We start from the raw sequence: 21,837 nt of genomic DNA on the forward strand, positions 1-21,837 counted from the left end.
ATAAATTGACTAAAAGGATTTTGAATTTTGAAAGTGCATCATAGCTGTATTCTTGACTTTTTTTGGTCCCTATGAGGAAAACAGCTTAGAAGTCATCATACTAAATGATGAAAACTGCACAAAGAAAGCCCCATAAAACATGAAGAGTGTGTGGGTGTGTGTGTGTACCTACTTAACTATATTTTGGGGACTAATTTGTACCCAGAAGTGACAAAAACCTCCCTTTAGGGATGTCTTTATTTGTAAACCTGGTATAAAAAATAAAGTGATTGAAGGTTTTTTAAAAATGCAGAAAGTTTTGTGTGATGCCTAGGTTTAGGAGTCGGGTTAGTGTAAGGGGATAGAATATAAAGTTTGTCAAGCATATCAACCATTATGTCTATGGAATGTCCCCATTTAGATAGCTAAGTAAATGTGTGTGTGTGTGTGTGTGGCCTGGTAAACCCTACATTATGGGGGCAAAATGTCCCAATAAAGATGGCAATATCTGAAATCCTTGTGGGGACATTTTTTGGTCCCCATGAGGAAAACAGCTTATAAATCATATATATATATATATATATATATATATATATATATATATATAATGCAGTTTTCTGTGATGGGTAGGTTTAGTAGTCGGGTTAGTGTAAGGAGATAGAATATACAATTTGTACAGTATAAAAATCATTATGTCTATGGAAAGTCCCTATAAAACTTGAAAACAACGTGTGTGTGTGTGTGTGTGTCCCACACAAGGCTGGAGACAATGAGGAAAATCAAAAAATCATTTTTAGATGTGGTTAGGAAAATGTCTAGGCCTATATAAACAAACATTAAAAGTTTGAATTAGCTCTTCATTATTTATTTCATATTTACACACACATATATAATGTACAACACCATATCACCCGTTTTATGGAATCGCCCTTATCTTATAAATAAATGCTGTAGCAGCAGTCACATGTCTCACTTCCTAAATTTGATTTAAATTAAACTTTCCTGGTAACAAATCTCGTAGGGTTCCGAGACACACGACGCTTATTTTATAAAGGATCTCGTCGTGATGTAGCCTAACTTTAACTTAGGCAAAGTAAACACAAAGCTAGAGGTAACGTTACTGGGGTCGCCACATACTCAAAGAAACAGTGTGTTTGTAGAGGCAACCTAAAACTATTTATATTATTTTATCGATGCCAGTCGGAAAACCCCTCTCACACTGTGAACGATCACTTTAAAAAGCAGCAAAAATCTTACAAATAATTTAACAGCTGTTCAGCCATTTGAAACCGTCAGATCTACTTTGTCCAACAGGAACAAAATAAAACTTACCTGAGTGCTTGAGTGTCAAAGTCGCGGATTAACTACTTTTCAACTAAATATGGCGATCACGGTGATAAAAGTTAAACTTCAGACTGATAAATCACGAAAAGTAGACTGCATTCTTTTCAAAGTAGAACAACGTAAAGCCACCACACGCTCACTGAGCGATGCCGATTTTGCATGAATCATTCTTTTGAGTCGAATCTTTTCTGAGCTTGTCTCGAGTCAATAACTGACTCATTTAACTGAATTCGAACCATAGACTGTAAAAAACATGTCCGTAACGTCGGGACTGATTGTTATTTTAAACATTTGTATAGTTTTATTATTTATTAAAACATGCAGAAACATTTGTGTGACTAAATGAATTTTAGTACTGTTTAGGCCGAATGTAAATGAAAAATATGTTCCGTTTCTAAAATGAAATATGCAGTTTTCTAATAGCCTATCATAGCTGAGACTCGTGAAAGTGGATTTAAAAACCTCACTAATAAAACGTAATATAAAAAACAATAAACTACATTAGTATAGCCTATACTTTTATTGGGACGTTTGAGTACGTAACATGCGACCAGTTGACGTAATTGCGTCACGAAGTAAAAGAACCGTTGACTCGTTTATAAACAGGTTCTTTGATACAAATAGTTCAAAAGAGCCGATTCGCGGAAACGAGATGAGCTTGTGCGCGTTCACAAGCGTTTCCTCCTGCCCGCTCCTGTGAATAATCAAACAATGGTCGCATTCCACGAAATGACTAATATTAACCAGCAACCACACCAGCATGCTAGACTCTTAAAATAAAGAACTGGGATTTGGATCATTAGTTTAATTGCTTGAGTGTGTAATGAAGAAAAAAACAATGAAAAAAACAAAAAAAAACAATAGGCGAGTGGTAAGTTAATTTTTATTAAAAGTTTTGGGGTGATTGTCAAGTACATTATAAACATTTCCATTGTTTCCTGTGATAATTTGTCGATTAGATGAATGGATGTCATGTAAAGAGTAAAATATCTAAAAACATTAAAATCCATAAGAAGGAACACCACATGTGAAGGATAAAAGACAATTATATTCTAAAAGAAACTGTACTTGAATTAAAACCCAGAATTTAAACATTTCTCTGAAAAAAACATAGGCCTATCTAAAAGATCAGGGATGGAATTTTTTTTTTATCCAAGTCAGTGCAGCATTTGGAAATCCTCTGTTATGTTGTGAATTTGTTGTCCAATTCCAGTGTATTTCCAACAAACAACGTGTCTTTTCTGTAAACAGATGAATTTGAAATGAAATACACATTAAGCCATTTGCTCACATGGATTAAATGAAACACATAATCACAACATGAGTGTGAGATGTAAGTGCTCTCAAATTATGCTGACCTTTTGTCTGCTATTTAGAGGCTTCTGTTTTCGTTCCTTCCTTCACCTCTCCTGACGGATGGTCACCCTTGTTGAAACCGGTCAGATAAATATGGTCACCCAGCCATGAAACAGGTCAGATAAATAAAAAATTACACCTCTTTTTGAGTTACATTGTTATGTTTCTTTGAGGAATGAATATAATGGCTACGTTCAGAATGGAATATGTATGTTTAGGGTTACAGAACTCACATAGCTTGAAGCATCAGTTTCTTCCACATCTGATTTAGGGTCACGAGCTATTCCATTCTCCACACCAGAAGACCCATCATCCTCCACCTTCTCAGATGATTTTTGATCTTTGATCTTGGAGCATTCGGCGGGACTCGAGTTTGGTTTCAGTTCGCTCTCATCACTGTCCTCCTCAGAAGACTCCTCCTCATTTGGCGTTTCCCCCCGTCCGTCTTGACTTGAGGCTTGCGAGGACTCTTTCTTTTCGGCTTTCTTGTCTTCTACCACTGGTTTATCTTCAGAGGTGCTGGTGTCATCCACCCGTGGCTCGTCCTCTGTAGTATCGTCTAATCTTATAGGGCTGCCTTTTGCATCTTTGGCACCAGAGACGTTTTCATAAATGGGTAGAGGGCTGGTGGGGCTGTATAACCCATATGTTGCTCTGTCAGACTTAAAACTGGATGAGTTGCCTCTCCTGTAAAAGCAAATGTACTGAGAATTATGTTGGTTTGCATCTTGAAAACAGATATCCTATTCAATTATGTTATGCGTGCAGTAATGCATGCCGAAAATGTATATACAGGTAGACCGGGGCTAGACTGCTATAGTAAACAATTATTTGTGTAATCTGACTTTTGATTTAAAAATACATTTTGTAACTCTTCTTTATATAACTAATCATGCACATTCACCAGCAGATGGCATTAGTTCCCAACTTTTAAATCTACAAGGCAAAGAGAGAAATTGAAATGATGATTTTACCTGAGAGAGTCCCTGGGGCTGAAACCCTTGTGCATATCATAAAAGCTTTTAAGTGATCTGGGAGACAACGTGTCTCTAAATGACCTTCTTTTCAAGGAACCTGAGCTTAAAATGAAACAAAGAGAGTCATTTGTACTATATTTGCCAGCTAAAGTCTTAACTTGTTTATTTAAAAAAAATATGTATATAAGAGCAGCTTATAAAGCCTTATACCGGTTCAAATTCTTCACGACAAAGCTCTTGTCTGGATGTTGGATGCTCAGCTCTTTCATCACAGTCTGTAGAACATCATTGTTCTTGGGGCAAAAAAAAAAAGTAGTTGCAGATCATGATGAATCACTGTTCATTGATTCAAGCTGAATTTTTTAACTTTTGGTTTACCTTGGTAATTTCCTTGTAGAAGATGTCTCTGAGGTTGCAAACGGCTTGGAAGACTGTGACATAGCAACCAATACGACTATAGAATGCAAAACAAATAATATTGTCCAAGTTTCAGTTTGTAGATGTCAACAACAAAAATATTAATCTGAAATGAATTAATATATCGGCTATATCTACTGACCATAAAATTAGGATTGAGCAGGCGGTAACACTTTATTTTACAGTGTCCTTGTTACATATTTTACATGTACTTACCATAGTAATAACAGTAAATTATGCATAATTACATGCAACTAACCCTTAACCAAATCCTAATCCTACCCTGACCCTATAGTAAGTACATGTAGTTAATTAATATTACTCAGTACTTAAATATATAATTACACTGTAACAATGACACCTTAAAATAAAGTGTAAATACACTTTATATTACAGTCCTGTTCCCCGTGTACATATTATGTACTTATTGGAATAACTAGGTACTAACCCTGAACTTATTAACAAGTACTTTCTTTGGTAAGTACACGTACAGTAAGTGCATGTACTGTGAAATAAAGTGAAACCATATAGTTTATAAAATTATAGCCATTCAAAATCTTTATGATATTTCATTTGTTTAATTAATTAACATTTGAACAAGTTCCATCTGTGCACTATAAAACAACTCCAAAACTCACGTGTCAAATAGAATAGGCAGTTCCATCTTCAGCTCCCTGTTCATGTCCTCAAATATCACCTTGGCTGCATTCATCTCATCCTCTGCCTTAAAAACAACAGCACAAACGAAAGTCCCATATCTGGTCTTCATAAATCTGAATCATGTCAGTATGATGCTTGTAATGTCATGTTTGGTAGTAAAGAATATGATTTGAAGGTTAGAACTTATCTGTAAGGTTACAAACAAACTTGCTGAGTGACTGTTTCTCTATGTCAGTCATAAAATACAGGCCTACCTTTCCGATTTTGACATCATCCTTCTTTTTAGCATTCTGCATCCCTGCCAGGTGATGACGAGCAGAATCATAGTCTACGAGTTTCCTGTTTCGCTTGGCCACTCTTTCCTGAATCATGAAGAAAAATAGTTGACAGATGAAACTGCTCATTAAAAATAAATAAATAAATAAATGATTGAGAGCTTTGTGCGAGGTGTAGGCTATGCGCCAATATATCAGGCAGCCGGTTTTACCCTGACATCTGGAAACTGGCTCATGTAAGACTCCATAGTGATTAATGCCTGATCATGCAGCTTGGACTCGTAATCTTTCCACAGAAGCTCTTCTCCCTTTGGAACACAGAGAGCCACATTTGTAATAAAAGCCTAAATTCAGTCTGTTCATCATATATAAAGCGATCACGTCTCTTCAGAAAATTTGGACTAAACCGCTCAATTCATATGGATTCATTTTACGATCTTTTAATGCACCTTTTGAAGCGTAAAAGTGGTAGTTGCGTAGCTGTCAATGGAGGAACAGAAAGCTCTCAGATTTCATCAAAAAGATCTTTGTTTGTGTTCCAAAGATTAACGAAAGTATTACGGGTTTGGAACGACATGAGGGTGAGTAATTAATAACAGAATTTTCATTTTTGGGTGAATTATCCCTTTAACGGACAATGTCCTAGCAGAAATGTACCAGCCATATCAGTTTTTCTACATCATTTTTTTCTTACAGGGTGATCTCTGAGACTTACCTCCACAACTTCCCCAAGATCTTCTACACCATCCCATTTATCATCATAGGCATCAAACAAGGACTGAAACAGTCGACCTGAAGCATCCTTCATTACTGTTAAACATCAAGCACAAGAAAGCATGTCAGTATTCCTGTTTAAGATCATCTCCTGCACGAGTCTCACAGTAAAGAGCCAACCTGTGACAGCGTTGAGGTACGCTTTAAGGTCCTTGTATATTCTGTATCCATCGTTCTGCAATAGAAACCACAAGGAAAAATTAGGTCAACTTTTGATCTTCAAAGCTGTTACTTCGGATACCGTATAGTAGATGTAATTTACCTGTTGAAATTGGAGGTTCATCACACACTGCTCAAAGTGCTCATCTTTGGTCTCCTCGGATTTGCCAAATCTCTGCAAAACCTGCGAAGGCATCACATATTACAACGTGCCTACAAACACCTAACAGCCTTGACAAGGGTATTCTCCAAGTATATTTGCCAGCTGTGCAATGGATGGATGGATACACCTGATCCTTAAAATATTGATAAGCTCACACTGACAGAAAAAAAGCTTCCTTACAGTTATAGATCCTATGACCTATTCATCTGACTTCACCAACAATCAGTTTTGAGATGACAAGATATGAAGGGTTTAACAGGTGAAAACAGAAAAGTAAATGGAGACTTGGTCAGCCTTGGCAGACAAATTAAAACAATTCTGGGAATAACGGACACTGTTAAACAAAGAAGGAAGCTATATGTTTACATTGGCTCTTATTGATGGAGTAGATAAAGCAACTACTGTCAGCTACTCCCATGTCATGTGACTGAATCGATTACTGGATCAAGATAACACTAAAGTTTCTGCGCTCTCAAACAGGAAGACTGACAGCATTGGAAAGCACTCTGGCTCTATTGTGTTTTATGATTCCAGCCACGTACCTTCTCCTGTGCCCTGCTGAATTTTTTCTGCACTTGTTTAGCAAGCACATTGGCCCCTCCTTTCGAGCTGATGCTGGTCTTGCTTTCTGCCATGTTCTTCACTTGTATTCAATCTGGAATAATGTTTCAATAGCCCTTTAAATTAAATGGCCAACCCTGGAGAATAAAAGGAACTTTTTAGAGCAAAAGACAGTTGACTTGGTTTATTTACCTTCGCCTGTATTCTGTCTGAGCCCAAACACACCTTCTCTTGTTTTTTTTTACAGTCATAAGTCATAAATTTCTTATCTTTACAGGTTGTGACTTGAGCACTGTGGCGGCTCCTGAGTCATATTTCATTGTGAATGGGTATTTGGTGTAAGGGCCCACTAGTGGAGTCAGAACATTGAAATTATATTATATTATATTATATTATATTATATTATATTATATTATATTATATTATATTATATTATATTGAACTGAGCTGAATAATGACACTATTATCTTCTTTAGAGCTGCTTCACAGCTAAAATTGAAGTTGTTTAAAAATTGATGAATTTTGCAACATTAACACCATTATTTTCCTGTTTATTACTTTGAAGCTGCAGAAACAATCTATATTGTAAAAAGTACTAAATGTAATAAAAGAGATAAGTAGAAGTTTGTCACCTTTGTACCTATTTTATACTATTCTGTTGTATTTCATATCACACAATGAAGATCAAACATTCAATTTGTTCTATTCTATTCTGAATCAAATAAGTGGAAGTACAATTTTGCATGTATATTGCTTTATATTGTGTTCTGTTCTAGGCTAATGGTCCATTAAGGGTATTTATCTATCTATTCTATTCTATTCTATTCTATTCTATTCTATTCTATTCTATTCTATTCTATTCTATTCTATTCAAGCAGTACCTAATACATAAAAAGCATTATAGATATTCTCAAACTACAGTTCCCATAAGCCACCGTACGCACAGAATCAGCATTGGCCACTCCTCCTCACTAAAGTGTGTATGTTATGAACTTTACTCTGCCGTATTTTTTTCTATAGGGTTGTATGTTTGAGCTCAAGTTTGTAACATTGCTACTTCAGAACCAGCTGGAGATGATCATGGGAAGCACGTTGGCCAAATGTGCAGCCATCGACCTGGCCGTTCAGTGGGTCGGATGGTCACTAGCGTCTGCACTCAAAACTGAAAAGTTTTACGACTTGGCAGGTAAATTATTTATCCAAAAGGCGTAGTAATCACGATCTTGATATAGTAATATAATATTTGTTGCTTTCGCTTTCGTCGGTTTTGTCATGTTTATGCATTAGTATGCACAGATTGCAATGCACACACATGGTATTTCGTCTTAAAGAATGTTGTATGTGTTTCGTTGGGTCGCAACACAAGCGACGTCTTTTTAAAAAAACTTGTTTATTGTGAAAAATAGGTTGTTATCAAAATGTATTACCAGACGGTGGTTATCTAAACTACACTGAGATGTTGTGAAACCACCATAAATACGTCTCCACCCACAATGATCTTAACCAGCTTACCGAAGAGCATGATTTCCCACACCCGTATTTCGACAAGACTTTTAACCAATCAGACACATTACTCTACAGAGTAGTCGTCGCTTGATTGGCCAAACTATGGAAACGTCACTGTCAATCATTCAGCTAGAGGCGGGACTTGTCAAAAACGGATGGAAAAAATAACGACGTTAACTCGGATATGTGATCTTTTATATAAATAACTACATGTGCAATAATATATGCTATTTAATTTTTATAAATTAAAACGTATGCACAGACCTCGAAAATCCTCGAAACATACATTTTAAACTTATGTACAGATTTTAAAATACATTATCACACATACTATCATAATTTTCAACACAACAGTAATGTTATACATAAACAGTTTTATAAAGCATATATTAAGAATTTTGACAGTTATACTGATTATAATTGTATTCATTGCATGTAGAAAGTGATCATACCTTGAGAACATTAGGATGTGATTATCCATGTAAGGCAAATTCTTTTTTCTACATAAAAAAAAAAACATTAGCTTCTACTTACCTGTCAGCATTCAATATGCATTTCTTTTTAATGGAGTACAACAATTATCCAACCATTTCAGTCTTTCAAACCCAGGTTCCTGAGTGCTATTCCCTCTTTCTTTCTCTCTGAGAAGTGTGCTCTTGAGAATCCTTGAACTTTGCTACCAATTGTCTCTATGTTCATTGGTAAAATATTCAGTGAACACGCCTCACTTTTAAAATGGACGGACACAGGTGACTGGCTGCTCTGCCCATATCTGGAGGGATACTGAATGCCTTATCAGTTTAACCATAAATTAATTTTGTTGTTCTGTAGGATCTGGTACCTATATATTGCTGGCTCATCTGAGTCGTGTATGGGGCGGAAATGGACACCTTAGACAGAACGTACAAACTGGACTTGTTACTGCCTGGGGACTGAGGTAAGATAGATAGATAGATAGATAGATAGATAGATAGATAGATAGATAGATAGATAGATAGATAGATAGATAGATAGATAGATAGATAGATAGATAAAGTGATCTATAACAAATGACGTGTCTATTTATTGGAGTCTTGTTGCTTTAACAGCGTTAATAAAAGTGAAGTCAGTCCAGCTTCATGTTGTATTAAAGTATCTATTAAGGTCTGGTTAATAAGTCAATAAGTAACAGATTGGGCCTTGTCCTGCAGACTTGGGACATTTCTCTTTCTTAGAATCCTAAAGGAAGGACAAGACCGGAGGTTTAACAATGTCAGAGACAGCCCTGGGACATTCTTTGTGTACTGGACCATGCAAGGTATTTCAACTAAGGCTATTGATTATTTGCATAGTTACTGCTAATTGATGGCTGAAGTTGGCCATACGTGTCCAATCCTTATCACAACGAAAAGAGACAACGAGGAAAGTAATTATATTATATTATGAATCACATAAGGAGAAGTTTCTATATCACACAATCATTCAACCTATTCCATCCTATATCTCTATTCTATTCTGTTTTGAATCAAATAAGTGGATGTAAATTATTTTGCATTTATTCTATTACATTATTTATTATTTGCATAGTTACTGTTAATTGGTGGCTGCAGCAGGCCATACTTGTCCAATCTTTAAACATCACACTTAAATAATGTCACAAAAAACAAAACAATTAGGAAAGTAACTCTAAAAAGCAATTCTACTAAACCCAGAAGAGTAATAGACTGCCACTTGAAACTTGTTTCTCCTTCTTTCCAGCTCTGTGGGTATTTGTTACCCTCTTGCCCACCCTAATTCTAAACAGTGAGAGAAGGGACGAGCCCCTTGGCCCACGTGACTACATCGGTTGGGGAATATGGGGGCTGGGTTTTGCTACAGAGGCCATTGCCGACCAGCAGAAGTGGAATTTTAAGAGTGATCCAGATAATGCTGTGAGTAATAACTTGCACTGATAATAATAGGCTGATAAGACTACTCAGTTGTGAAAGCTCAATTATGACATGTAAATCATATAATTCATATCATAAAAACATATTTTAACATAATTACAGTTTTATGAGACCTGCACTCTTGACAGATTACAAACTGGATCAAACTGGTTTTTCTTAACCCTCTGGTTGTCTTTGGTCATAATAAATGCGTTTTGAACATTTTCTACATTATCGGAATGATACAAATCTTGGTGACTTTTGTGGCACTTGCCACAAAAAAATGTAGACATGAACAATTTTTTGGGGTGCAATCTACAAATCAGCAACAAGGTAGTCTTTGATAATGTCTAAATATATATCCAAATGCAAAACATAATAAAAGTAAGTAATTACTAATTATTTACTAATTAAATAATTATTCTTATTAGCAACTGGGAAAAACACAGCCCTATATATTGGCTATACAGGTATCTAGTGGTTACGCAATGGTATTACATATGATTTTCTTTATGTCTTCCAGCAGATGGCACTAATCCGTTTTTTTTATATATATATTTTTACTTAAATACTGTATTGAAATGAATAATACATAATACATGCTGCCTAATTTTGAGGTGAATATTGTCTAGTGCCATGAAATATAAAAGAATAAATATTATTGAAACAAAATATCGTACATTCATTTCATTCGAATTTTTTACGTTTATTGTCTTTAGTCTGTTTTAACCACTGAGGAAGTGTGAGCCCTAAGTGAGGAATACCAGAGGGTTAAAGAAGAATGGCATATTTTTTCATATGGGCTAAATATACAAAAAACAACTAAATGTGAACCATTTGTGTGTTCTTTAAAAAAAAAAAAAATTGTAACATCCTGAAACATCTAAATTGGCATAATAGGGCTATCTGTTTGTCCAACCAATGGCAGACAGGGGGAGTCAGCATGAAACAGCTAGGGTACATCTCAATCAGCTCCCTAGTTCAGTAGTCAGGGCACTGACCAGGTTGTCGGACATTTTAAGGGATGTCTCAATCGCAGAACCCTTTCAGGGCACTGAAACGTCCGCTCCCTAAAAAGTCCCACAAACCAGGGTGCATCGAAGCTTATTGGGTTCCCTTAACGGAAGCTCTGAAACACGAAACTTAAATCACGTGAGCCAACTCACAACACATAATGACACACTATAGATGTTTTTTAAAATACAAACCATTAACATACTTCGCTAGACAGGTAATGAACATAACCTAGCTAACATTTACAATTTATTTATGGCTGAAATGTTCTATACTATATGTAACTAGCAAAATAGTTATCATAATACTTTAAATAACATTACAATGAATGTCAGAAATATATCAGCTTTGCTGTTGTTCATAAATGCCAGTTATGATTTTGTACAATGAGGACGTTGTCATGTCGCCGGAAAGAGTCATCAGTGTCCCATTGTGTAGTGAGCCAGCGTACTTTACTGTCTTACCAGTGCCCGAATTTGTGAACACAATACTGATTAATGAGCTCAGGAGATGATTAAGACGCACCCCTATATTGGCTTAACCAACCATGTGCATTTGGAGTGGGGATATGTTTGGCCAACCAATGGCAGACAGGGGGAGTAATGCAGAAATTACACTCGCTACAAGAAATCCTGCTTATTATTCGCAAGTGACATTTTAATTAATGTCATGGGGGGCAAAGGCATTAATCCTATAAGCTTGCATGTTTTTGCAGGGAAAGTTTATTAGTCATGGACTGTGGGCATACAGCAGACATCCAAACTACCTGGGGGAGATCCTGCAATGGTCAGGACTGTTCCTGTCCGCTTCCTCCGTCATGCGCGGACCTCAATACCTCAGTGCAGTTTCTCCGCTCTTCGTCTGGTTCTTACTGAGACATGTTAGTGGGATCCCCATCCTTGAGAAGCAAGCTATGAAGAAATGGGGATCAGACCCGGCTTTCCAGAACTACATCAAGAACACTCCCCTCCTATGGCCCTTTCCCAAGTTTAAAGGAGAATAAAGCATATTTATAGCACTTGCTCATGACAAATGAACAATGAAAGCTTATGTGAATGTCTGATGTAGACCAAAAAAAAAACCCTATATGTATGTCCTCAGCCATAGATCAAGTTTCTTAATTATAAGTTTCAGTACACCTATTTACTTTGTAATCCTTAAGAACTTTCTTCAAGAAATCTATCTACACTTTTTCAATTGATTGTCGTCTAACATTCTGGCACACTTTGTGCCTCAGTGATTTTGTATCGTATTTTAAATGTGAACATTTACATCTCACCACTTTTAACTCTAAACCCCAATGCAATGTTAAAAAAAGACACAATGGACTTGCAATAAATGAATGTATTTTACAAACAGCACAAGTCTTACAAAATGCCACACCACTCAAATTGAAAAGCAACTAGAATTGATATCAACTCCAATGTTCAACATAATAAACAGTTGCTCTTTGAAAACAATGAAAACTTGACAGGTTAGTAATGCACACAACTACTGCTCAAAACACTGCACCACTGAAAGAAATGATTAATTGCATACAGTGAAAAGCATCCAAAAAGTCCAAGTCTTTTATACTATAGGTACATTAGATGCTTCAAAATCAGTCAATTCTCCCAGAGGGCACCTTTTTTGCTTCTGCTTTAAATACGGTATACAATTAAATAAACTGAGACAGAACTGCATATAAACAAATCAATGCCATTGAGAAAATCTGAAATAATTCTGGCCATGTTAATTTATGAAAGCTAAAATGCCCACCACAGCAACCAAGTGTTTTTGCATGCAAATAGCATTCAATTATCTTAATTTTCTTGCTGTCCTGAATCCCTCTATAAACAACTCTCAGAGGGTTCAATGCATTTCAAACACCTTAAATGGATCGTTTAAACAAATTCAAAACATCATCAGCAGCATCATCATCATTTTAACACAAATTCTGTATTATACCTACTGGCAGTGAAATTTAAGCTTGACCATGTTTAAAAACACAGTTGACACTATATAGTATAATCTGATAGTCACTACATCCTTGAACCCTCCAAGAGATTGAAATTTAAAGTAAAGCATAAAATTATATACAAACAAGGTTACAGTTGCAGATTACGCTATACAAATCCTGCATAAAGCAGGACCTTTTTGTTCTAGATGCTACAATCAAGTTCAGGTTTCTTGATAAAGAACTCCCAAACTGATGCAGATTCTGTTATTCTATGAGGATTCAGTGACTGATGGAAGTGCTTATATCAGCCCGTTGCTTTGGTTGTGAGGATGTTAATAGTACATTAAAACATTTAAAAGTGACTAAAATACAAATGTTACAAGAAAACTAAAAAGAAGTAATATAAAAAGAGTAGCGTTAATATGGTTGAATTGATGGACAAACCAGACATATAATATGCTAGTACGACAATGTAATATATTGCAGCTGTTTCCCAAAGAAAAGAAAAACTCTTAGCCATGAAGAGCTGAACTGCCTCAGGGCTACTTCAGGAGAGGAGAGGCGAAGAAGTTCCCCTGGCGAGAGACGCTGACTGGAGCTCTGCTCCTGCTAGCAAACCTGAAAACAGATCGGATGTTCATTATGGTTAACTCACAAATACTCAAACAGCTGTGTGCCATACTACTATAAAACCTGGTAAGGTTCAAACATACTTTGGAGTGATTGCGTTGAGAGTTGCGTTCTTCATGCGTTGGGAGAGAGAGCTGGACGATGGGGTCTTGCTCATCTGCTGGTCAGGAGTCGTCACGGGCCCAAACATACTTGCTAGAGTACAAAAAAAGCATGTTGTTATAGAATATCACCATCAGACAGGTGATGTTTTGGAAATAGTTAAATGTTCGGATGTGAAATTCATACTTTTCTGATCAGGAGTTGCGTGGACATTGGGGTTCTCAATGATCATGTGATTGTTGTGAGCTTGGTCGCTGTTCATAAACTGACTCCAGTACTCCACAGGCAGACCGAGGAGACGCTCAACCACCTGAGAGAGAAAGAGCTTGGTGAAAAACTGGTCCAAAACACCATACATTTACAAACTAGACCCAATGGGGAAAAGAAAAGTGGGGACCTTCAGCCATGAGCACTTACTTTTGGCTGTCGTTTTGTGTCTTGCAGGATGGTCATCGGCTCTGGGTCGGGCACGCCATGACCCACAATTGTAGGTCCAAATACACGAGCCAGATTAGTGCTGTCCATCTTTGTATCTGTGCTCTGGGCCACTCTAATGATGACAGAAATAAAACCCAAGTTAAATATTAAGTCTCACAGCCTAAAAACTTTGAGAGAGAAGTACTGGGTTTTAATATATCAAATACAAGAATGTTGCTCTAAATTAAGCTGGGCTGATAGTGGTACTTAACTGAGGAAAATTACACAAATTATAATAATAAAAAAAAGATGTGTAATAGCTTTTTAATTTGGTGTAAATGGACTGAATACATCAAAACCATACAATGACACTTTTATTGAACTGTAAATGGACTGCAAGGTAGTTCCTTATTTAGCTCCATATGTTACATTGTACGCAGTTGCTGTTAAAAACAGAAACTAATTTTAAATAGTGTTTCCAGAATTGATGCCATATTATCTGATAACAATTTTGCAACCACAATATGAATGTGTTGTGTTATTGTAGAAACAATGCCTATCAAGGTAATCAAATGTTTTTATGTTGTTTAAAAAATTAAACTTCCAGATTAAACCTTTTTTTTCAACAGGATGCTAGATAGAGCATTTACAGCAGCATAAATTAAAATTGCAACACTATGTCAGGAGTATAACCATCACACTAGAAGCAAAGTTTAAGGTAATGCTTAAATAGAGGCTTCATATTTCTGCTTTTACACCAAATGCAGAGTTTTTAACAAACTGATCAAATTGCTTTGAACCTGAAATATTCCTTTAAAGTTACAAATGTTAGTGTAAGTGTTGACTTTGATAATTAAATAATATTTACAAATGGCACAGGCAATAAACCAGACAGTAGAATCAGAGATGGTGTATGATGTTTACCTCTGCAAATGAATGATGAGGAAGGCCAGAGTGTCTCTATTGGGCTGTGGAAGATCACTGATGATCTGATATATTAAGGCAATGCTGTTGTCATCATCAGACAGCTCTATGAGAACAGAGTGAATGGTTACTATTGAGTGTACTAATATTAACACACCCATCTTCCCAAGTACACCACAGATCAACATTTTGGGGTCAGTAAGATAAGATTTTTAAGATAAGTAATTCATTCTTTTATTCAGCAAGGACACATTAAATGTATCAAATACTGTTCTTTTAAACTTTCTATAAAGAAAATGAAATATTTAATAAAAAACTAAAATATTAAGCAGCACAACTCTTGATAATTGAACAACATTTATAAGAAATGTTTTAGCAGCAAATCAGCGTATTAGAATGATTTCTGAAGGATCATGTGACACTGAAGACTGGAGTAATGATGCTGAAAGTTCAGCTTGGCCATCACAGGAATACATGTCACTTAGTATTAAAATAAGTTATTTTAAACAGTATTTCTTTCACAATGTTACTGTTTTTTTTAATCAAATAAATGCAGTCTTGGTGAGCATGAGACATTTTAAAAATCATACCGACTAGGGCTCAGTATCAATTCAGATGTCCCGATTAGATTTCGATTCACAAGATCTTAATTCGGTTTGATTCACGATTTAATTCGATTAATTAAATTTTCACTGGCCCCACCGCAAAAAAAGTAGTAATAACTGAATAAAATAGGCCTAGTTATTGTTTTTGATAATTATAAATAATTAAACTACAAGCAAATGGCACAAATAAATAAGTGCAATATAACAAAGACACAAATTAAATAACCAGTGCTTTTAAAGTTTTTCAAGTTTGTCTAACAATAGTTTTCCAGGTACAGAAATTGAACAAAGTAATCCAATGTAAAATAACACTGCATATAATCTTCACAGTACAAATGAAATAAAGGTTCATCCTTATTAAAGTTACAAAAAAGTTATTCAGTGAAGAGCAGGGAGTGATTTTCCTTGTCTTTTGTAGTTTGATTAACAAGAAGACTAGAAATAAGATTGATGTTAATCAGATAATGTTCAATGTTTGCAGAAATAAATATGAAAAAAAAAAAAAAAAAAAAAATCGGGTCCGTGGCTTTTGAGAATCTATATAGAATCGGCCGCATTTTTAAAAACAATTATTCGGAAAAATTTTTTAAAAAAATAAAAAAAAAAAATAATGTGCCCAGCCCTCGTACCGACCCTAAACTTTTGAATGGTAGTGTACATTCATACATCAACACTAACCAGCAGCATCCATGAAGGCACGGTTGAGGCGGAAGGTTAGCAGGGGTTCTTTGAGGTTCCTCAGGAAGTCCTTGAGGAGGCCTGTGATGACATGGATATCGTCTACCTTGCTGAGCAGGGGAGCGGTTTTCCCACGATGGAACTTCTCTTTCAGGTCCTTGACCACTCGATCGGAGCCAGACACCCGGTACAGACCAGTCTGCCGAAGAGATACGCAGGTTTTCAGAACATATTGGTTTTGTTGTCCAGTGTTCTAGACTGAATCCAGCATCTTTATCAACTTACCTCATGTAGGCCTCTCTGCTCAATCTCATTAACGCAGTGCACCACTAGTGAAGGGATCATGGGAGAAGTGGAGGACACGTAGCTTGCAAGGGTGCCCTATCAAAAAAATCACACCAGGTTGATATGTTTAATGAAAAGTACAACACAGCCATTTAGTTTAAACTTGAAATTTCAGCATCAGATGATAAAGCTTCATTTGTCACCTCTCCACTTTTGACTGGAGTCCCAGTCATGTTTGGAATGCAGGGCAGAGGGCAGCGCTCGCGGCATTCGGGGTGGGACACAACACGGCAGTCCCTGCACTTCAGAGAGATTTTCCCAAATTTGATCCTCTTACCACATGGCACACAAGACTCTGGCTTGATCACCTAAAAAACAAAAAGCCAGGCAGATGTAAGCTGTGAGGACTATAAACACGGGCCACTGCTAACCTATCTAGACAACTTCACTGATTATAATGGGAAATTACATTGTTTTAAGTCAGTTTTAAATATTGCAGAGCATTTTTATATTTTATTTGGGGTGGACATTTCAGATAAAATAAGGCCAGATATTTAGCTTGTTACTATGATAATGGCAAAAGTCAAACGAACCAGACTTTGGTGGTTAAACGTGCTCCGGCACGGTTAAGATCGCCTAGTGTAAGTACACCCCCTTAGTCACGATGTAATGAAAGTTGTGATAGATCTTTTCTACAGATGGTCCGAAGAAAGATGGGAAAAAAGTTGGGTGGGGTCTTAGTTCTATCCATTAATTTTTGATTGCAAGCTTGGAGTTGATTATAAGAGCGTTGGCACTTAAGAGGCCTGAACGAATGGAAAAGTCCAGCATACGTCACTATAGAAGTCTGTTGTTTCACTGGGAATGTCCAGTTATCATTTTGATTAATTTACAAGGTCAAATTTAAAACGCATACATGGATGAATAATTTAAAATATGATCTAAAAAGTAAACAACCATCTAACTTGGGACTCAAGAGCAATGCATCCAGTGCATCTTCGCATCTTAGAAAGATTTGTATCCTACCGTTTTGGAGACAAACTCATGCAGACGGACACCTCCGTTGCCCTGGGGAGTGCTGGGCTCTGCTCTGCTCTCTCCATTGGGCTGACTGGGATGCTTGAACACATCCATAGACTGAACAGAGTCGGTGTCAACAGTGTCCCACTCCTGAACAGCTGAAGAACAAAAGCAGAGAGAAGCACTGCTAACTACTGCAGAATACTTAAACAGAAATGCAAAGGCTTGGGGTGTGAGAAATGACCAGGGGAAAAGCCTATACAAAATAGACCAAATAAAAACAAATAAAAGAGTACCAGGCTCATCATGGGATCAATTTAAAACACCCCAGAGTCCTGCAAACCACGTAATGAATTATTAAAAAATAATAATCTTTGACCCTGTTCAATAAAACAACGCATTTTTTTATGATATGGCAACCACACATCATGACTCAATGCGGATCTTATTTATAATACAGCAGCCTGCACATTATTATTCAATCAATAGCAAGAATCATATAATCAATGACTCATGCAAATATTCTCTTCCTCTGCACTTGCACTCTCACAAATGACCATAATAAATTTGGTGCATTGAGCTTACCAGTCTTTCTGCGGCTCCTGGTCCAGTACGGAACAGCCTCCACTGTGGTGACAGCCTCAATGGGTCCGCCATCACCGGGCACCGTCACGGTGGTCTTAGTCACCAGAGACTCATTACCCTGATAAAACAGAACTCAAATTAATTAATTGTCAAACTACTTACTACACATTCATCTAAAATAGGGGAGGTATTAACTGGACATTAACATCAACCCGGGAATAGCTTGTTAACTTGGCTTTTACAATGTCAAGAGAAGACAAAATCTTCCAATATTCATACTTCAATGGGTTGTAGGGACTGAGGAGAACTGTGGAAACATTATACCTCTAATGACTAAAGCAATGCCTGCAGGGAGCCTTTTTACTAAAGAGTCTTTCTCCAATATTAAACAGTCAGTCATGTGCTTATGTAACCGGCTCTTACTTTCTCAGAGGTGCGGCCGGTGGAACGGGACCTCTTGGCACCAGCAGGAGGGCCTTCTGTGTGGTTTCGGGAGGAGCGCTGCATTGAGACAGATTAAATAATAAGATATTGCTTGAAATTTGGAAGTGTTTTGATTAAATGTGAATTTATTTGGAAGCTTACTCTCTTTTGTCGTTTCTTGAGACGAACGGTCCTGACTGCAGAAGAGTCCCAGTCCTTTATTTAAAGAAAAGTCAAATTAAATCAATAAAGGATGAGTCAGTCTAACAAAATTTCAAAGATTCAGTTTCTTTCTCTCTGTCAAGTTTGAGACAGGAATACATATAACCTTAATATTTTTAATATTCAAGAAGATAACATACCAAAGAATCATCAGTTTTATCATAGCTGATGTCAGACAAGATAGACGCTGATTCATCAATGGTGGTCAGTCTAGAACAGACGGTGTGAAAAAACAAATGAAGGTTACAGCACAATTCAATCATAAAAACCGAACCAATTCTGCTGTCTTTTATGCTTTAAAAATACCTTTTCAGTCACTGGATTTCTGTAATATCCAGCTTCAAATTATCTTATTTCAGGGTTCGTACAGATATTGTAAAATTAAATTCCAGGGCTTTCAAGGACTTTTCACGCACCGCTTTTCAAGGAGTATAATCAGAGATCTCACTTAATCAATATCTTTATTATCTTTCCAATTTTAAGGGCCAGATTTACTAAACAGGGCAAATTAGCGTGAGAGCGCAAATCCAAAAAAGCTCAGATGGGAGTGGGAGCCCTAAAAAAGGTAAATAGATAAATAAAAATATACTAATAGCTAAAACAAAAATTTTACAAATTAAGTGCAGCACATGCAAAGTATGCAATGACTGTGGCAACTTTCAGTATGGGAACATTAACAAAGCACTAGAATTTTCATTGCATAAAAGAGCAAACAGAAAAAGTCAAATTCAAGTGCTTCAAGCACTTTAACACAACCCAGGTATTTGTATAGCACTTTACACAATACACATTGCTTCAAAGTAGCTTTACGCAAATTCATGATGTTAAAGTTGCGATGACACTGAAGTAGCGACAGATTATTTCTTCCATATTGTGACATACAGACAAATATAATGGATTATCGAAAAAATAATAATAATAATTATAGGGCGGAGATCTTTTGTAAATCAGACTGTCAGTCCAAATCTGATTTTAGTGCATATCTGACTGAAATCTGATCAGATTTAGCAAAAAAAACACATGAAATATGACTTTTACAAATCTGTTTCGAGCTACATACTGTACATATGTGGTTTGAAATCGTATTCAAATCGCATGGATTGGATTTCGCATGGTTTGTGAGACTTTCTCAGGCAACGTAAAATGTAAACGTCAAACGTTGTTGTAGGAAACATGCAGAAAGTCACTGCAGAAACAAGATTGTGTTGTTTCAAAGTGTCAGACGAGTACAAAATGACAATATAATGGAGACACGTTTTGAAACCAGCAGAGACAAGAGCACGGAATAAAGCCACGCATACCAGCATCCTATGTTTCTGCCGCTGCCTCAAAAGACAAAGTAGTCATAAATTTAGTAAATAGAGAGGATTTATTTTCATTTAATGCCGACTTTAAATGACACCTACAAATGACAGGATTTAAGATTTAGTTTATACTGCCAATCCTTATGCAGTCCAACTGAAAAGTTAATTGAAAGTCATGCCTCAATACAAAAGACCTAATACATAGTAATATTACAAAAGTAATGGAATGAAAATTAAACTAAAGTAAAATGGGTTGCTTTTTCTCTTACCGTCGACTAGTGTTGAGGTTTGTGGGATTCTGAGAACGGGCATTTAGAAAGGCCAGAGCTGAGCGCTGCTCCTCATTTAACTGGATGCTGTTACTGGAGCCTTCAGTCACCAACAGCTCCCGGATGAGCTGGATCTGACGGTCCTGCAGAGGAATAAAAAGGTCTGGTTTGAGCCTAAATTCAGAGAACAGGTCTACAGCACAAGTACCATGCAAAAAGAGGCCTACAAACCAGTTTTGCACAGTCAGCCTCAGCTTTCTGTCTCCGACGGATCTCCACATCCACCTGATTGCGGGCATGTTTGAGTTTAACCTCCAGTGCTCCTCGCTCTGTCTCGGCCTTGGTGAGCACCTCCTTACATGCATTTAGCTCATGCTCGACTCTCAGCCATTTACGACGACTGTCCTCAAAGTTCAAGGCCATCTGAATGAACTCTGACGATGAGACAAAGAATTGCAGTGAATATTTAGTGGGAGAGATTGAGACAGAATATTTATTTCAAATATTCAACACAGCCAGTACTTACGGGGCTCAATGCTTTCATTGAGAACATCAGCTTGTGCCCGCAGGCTTTCAAAAACACTGTGAAGATTGATCACAGCAGTCTCCATGTCCTCCTGCATTGCAGAAAAACATTTTAATTGTGTGCTGTGTGCACCAGTTCAAACAACTTGCTAGATTTAATTTGCTTCCAGTTATATCCTTTTGAGACCCATTAATTTATTTCTGCTCAACGAAGTTGGTATAAGATTAATGTTAATATCTCGAGATCACACATTCCACTGTTTGGACATCTGTGGCTTTTCGGTCATTCAAAATATTAACGTTATAGGCGTGGCCAATGATGAACATTGATATTATGTATCTGCATAAGATACATAATAATAATAGAATAATATAAGTAGTTTCAATCTAAAATAGTGAAAGTGTATAAAGTGACGAAATTGTAATAGACTAACTTACTTTTAAAATGCATAAGTGTACTACACTATAACAATATTAATAAGATATTATAAAAACTTGTTTTTGCTAGGATGATGAAAGTACAACCATAAACAACGACAGTCCAAGCACGTTTAAATCACAATATGTTAAACGTTAATGGTGAACAATAGAGGTACAGTAAAACACTAGCATGTGTTTTCTAAGCGTCATTAGTAACAAACAAACATTGGTTTGCCATGTAATATAACTTACGTACTGTTGTAGACGCCCAGCCTTGCGTGTTAACGATATAACGTAAGATTATAACTTGAACATATATGTTTTCCAGGGACAACAGCAAAAGTACCGGTTTGTCCAACCAAGTTTACCCGGATGTGTTGTTAACGTTAGCGTGAGC

General features: G+C 36.6%; 3 protein-coding genes across 4 annotated transcripts; 1 reads left to right on the forward strand and 2 right to left on the reverse strand.

Moving 5' to 3' along the window:
• Positions 1-2,187: 2,187 nt before the first annotated feature.
• bin2a (bridging integrator 2a) lies at positions 2,188-6,802 on the reverse strand. The gene is made up of 13 exons (XM_084098882.1): positions 6,647-6,802; positions 6,045-6,125; positions 5,903-5,957; positions 5,724-5,818; positions 5,221-5,316; positions 4,988-5,095; positions 4,712-4,797; positions 4,035-4,110; positions 3,867-3,949; positions 3,654-3,758; positions 2,913-3,366; positions 2,682-2,748; positions 2,188-2,564 (listed from the first exon to the last, which is right to left on the reverse strand). Exons 1-12 carry the CDS (start codon positions 6,737-6,739, stop codon positions 2,692-2,694), a joined length of 1,389 nt encoding a protein of 462 aa, XP_083955008.1. The 5' UTR covers positions 6,740-6,802; the 3' UTR covers positions 2,188-2,564; positions 2,682-2,691.
• An 816-nt stretch (positions 6,803-7,618) lies between these two features.
• On the forward strand, positions 7,619-12,545 carry LOC311073283 (uncharacterized protein). Its single transcript, XM_084098883.1, has 5 exons — positions 7,619-7,851; positions 9,003-9,108; positions 9,362-9,468; positions 9,909-10,081; positions 11,808-12,545. The coding sequence occupies exons 1-5, from the start codon at positions 7,692-7,694 to the stop codon at positions 12,093-12,095; spliced, it is 834 nt and encodes a 277-aa protein (XP_083955009.1). The 5' UTR covers positions 7,619-7,691; the 3' UTR covers positions 12,096-12,545.
• racgap1 (Rac GTPase activating protein 1) lies at positions 12,422-21,837 on the reverse strand. 2 transcript variants are annotated; one of them, XM_084098881.1, is made up of 17 exons: positions 21,697-21,837; positions 21,022-21,112; positions 20,727-20,929; positions 20,496-20,638; positions 19,063-19,132; positions 18,863-18,916; positions 18,701-18,778; positions 18,278-18,395; positions 17,699-17,850; positions 16,876-17,040; positions 16,673-16,768; positions 16,388-16,586; positions 15,105-15,210; positions 14,181-14,313; positions 13,950-14,073; positions 13,745-13,856; positions 12,422-13,649 (listed from the first exon to the last, which is right to left on the reverse strand). In XM_084098881.1, the coding sequence occupies exons 2-17, from the start codon at positions 21,104-21,106 to the stop codon at positions 13,574-13,576; spliced, it is 1,914 nt and encodes a 637-aa protein (XP_083955007.1). In that variant the 5' UTR covers positions 21,107-21,112; positions 21,697-21,837; the 3' UTR covers positions 12,422-13,573. The 2 variants fall into 2 exon arrangements, with proteins under 2 accessions (XP_083955007.1, XP_083955006.1); XM_084098880.1 differs by having other exon boundaries at positions 21,693-21,832.

Source organism: Abramis brama, assembly GCF_963993115.1.
Source record: "Abramis brama genome assembly, chromosome: 22".
In the NCBI taxonomy this organism is placed as follows: domain Eukaryota; kingdom Metazoa; phylum Chordata; class Actinopteri; order Cypriniformes; family Leuciscidae; genus Abramis; species Abramis brama.

Excerpts from the sequence above, each read along its gene's own strand:
- bin2a (XM_084098882.1), bottom strand. The coding sequence starts at position 6,739 with ATGGCAGAAAGCAAGACCAGCATCAGCTCGAAAGGAGGGGCCAATGTG. Across the intron at positions 3,367-3,653 it reads AGCCCCAGGGACTCTCTCAG|GAGAGGCAACTCATCCAGTT; the intron begins GTAAAATCATCA and ends TTGCTTTTACAG. Across the intron at positions 2,749-2,912 it reads AAACTGATGCTTCAAGCTAT|GGTGACCATCCGTCAGGAGA; the intron begins GTGAGTTCTGTA and ends GGTTTCAACAAG.
- LOC311073283 (XM_084098883.1), top strand. The coding sequence starts at position 7,692 with ATGTTTGAGCTCAAGTTTGTAACATTGCTACTTCAGAACCAGCTGGAG. Across the intron at positions 7,852-9,002 it reads AAAGTTTTACGACTTGGCAG|GATCTGGTACCTATATATTG; the intron begins GTAAATTATTTA and ends GTTGTTCTGTAG. Across the intron at positions 9,469-9,908 it reads TGTGTACTGGACCATGCAAG|CTCTGTGGGTATTTGTTACC; the intron begins GTATTTCAACTA and ends CCTTCTTTCCAG.
- racgap1 (XM_084098881.1), bottom strand. The coding sequence starts at position 21,106 with ATGGAGACTGCTGTGATCAATCTTCACAGTGTTTTTGAAAGCCTGCGG. Across the intron at positions 17,041-17,698 it reads ATGAGTTTGTCTCCAAAACG|GTGATCAAGCCAGAGTCTTG; the intron begins GTAGGATACAAA and ends TTTGTTTTTTAG. Across the intron at positions 14,074-14,180 it reads ACACAAAACGACAGCCAAAA|GTGGTTGAGCGTCTCCTCGG; the intron begins GTAAGTGCTCAT and ends TTTCTCTCTCAG.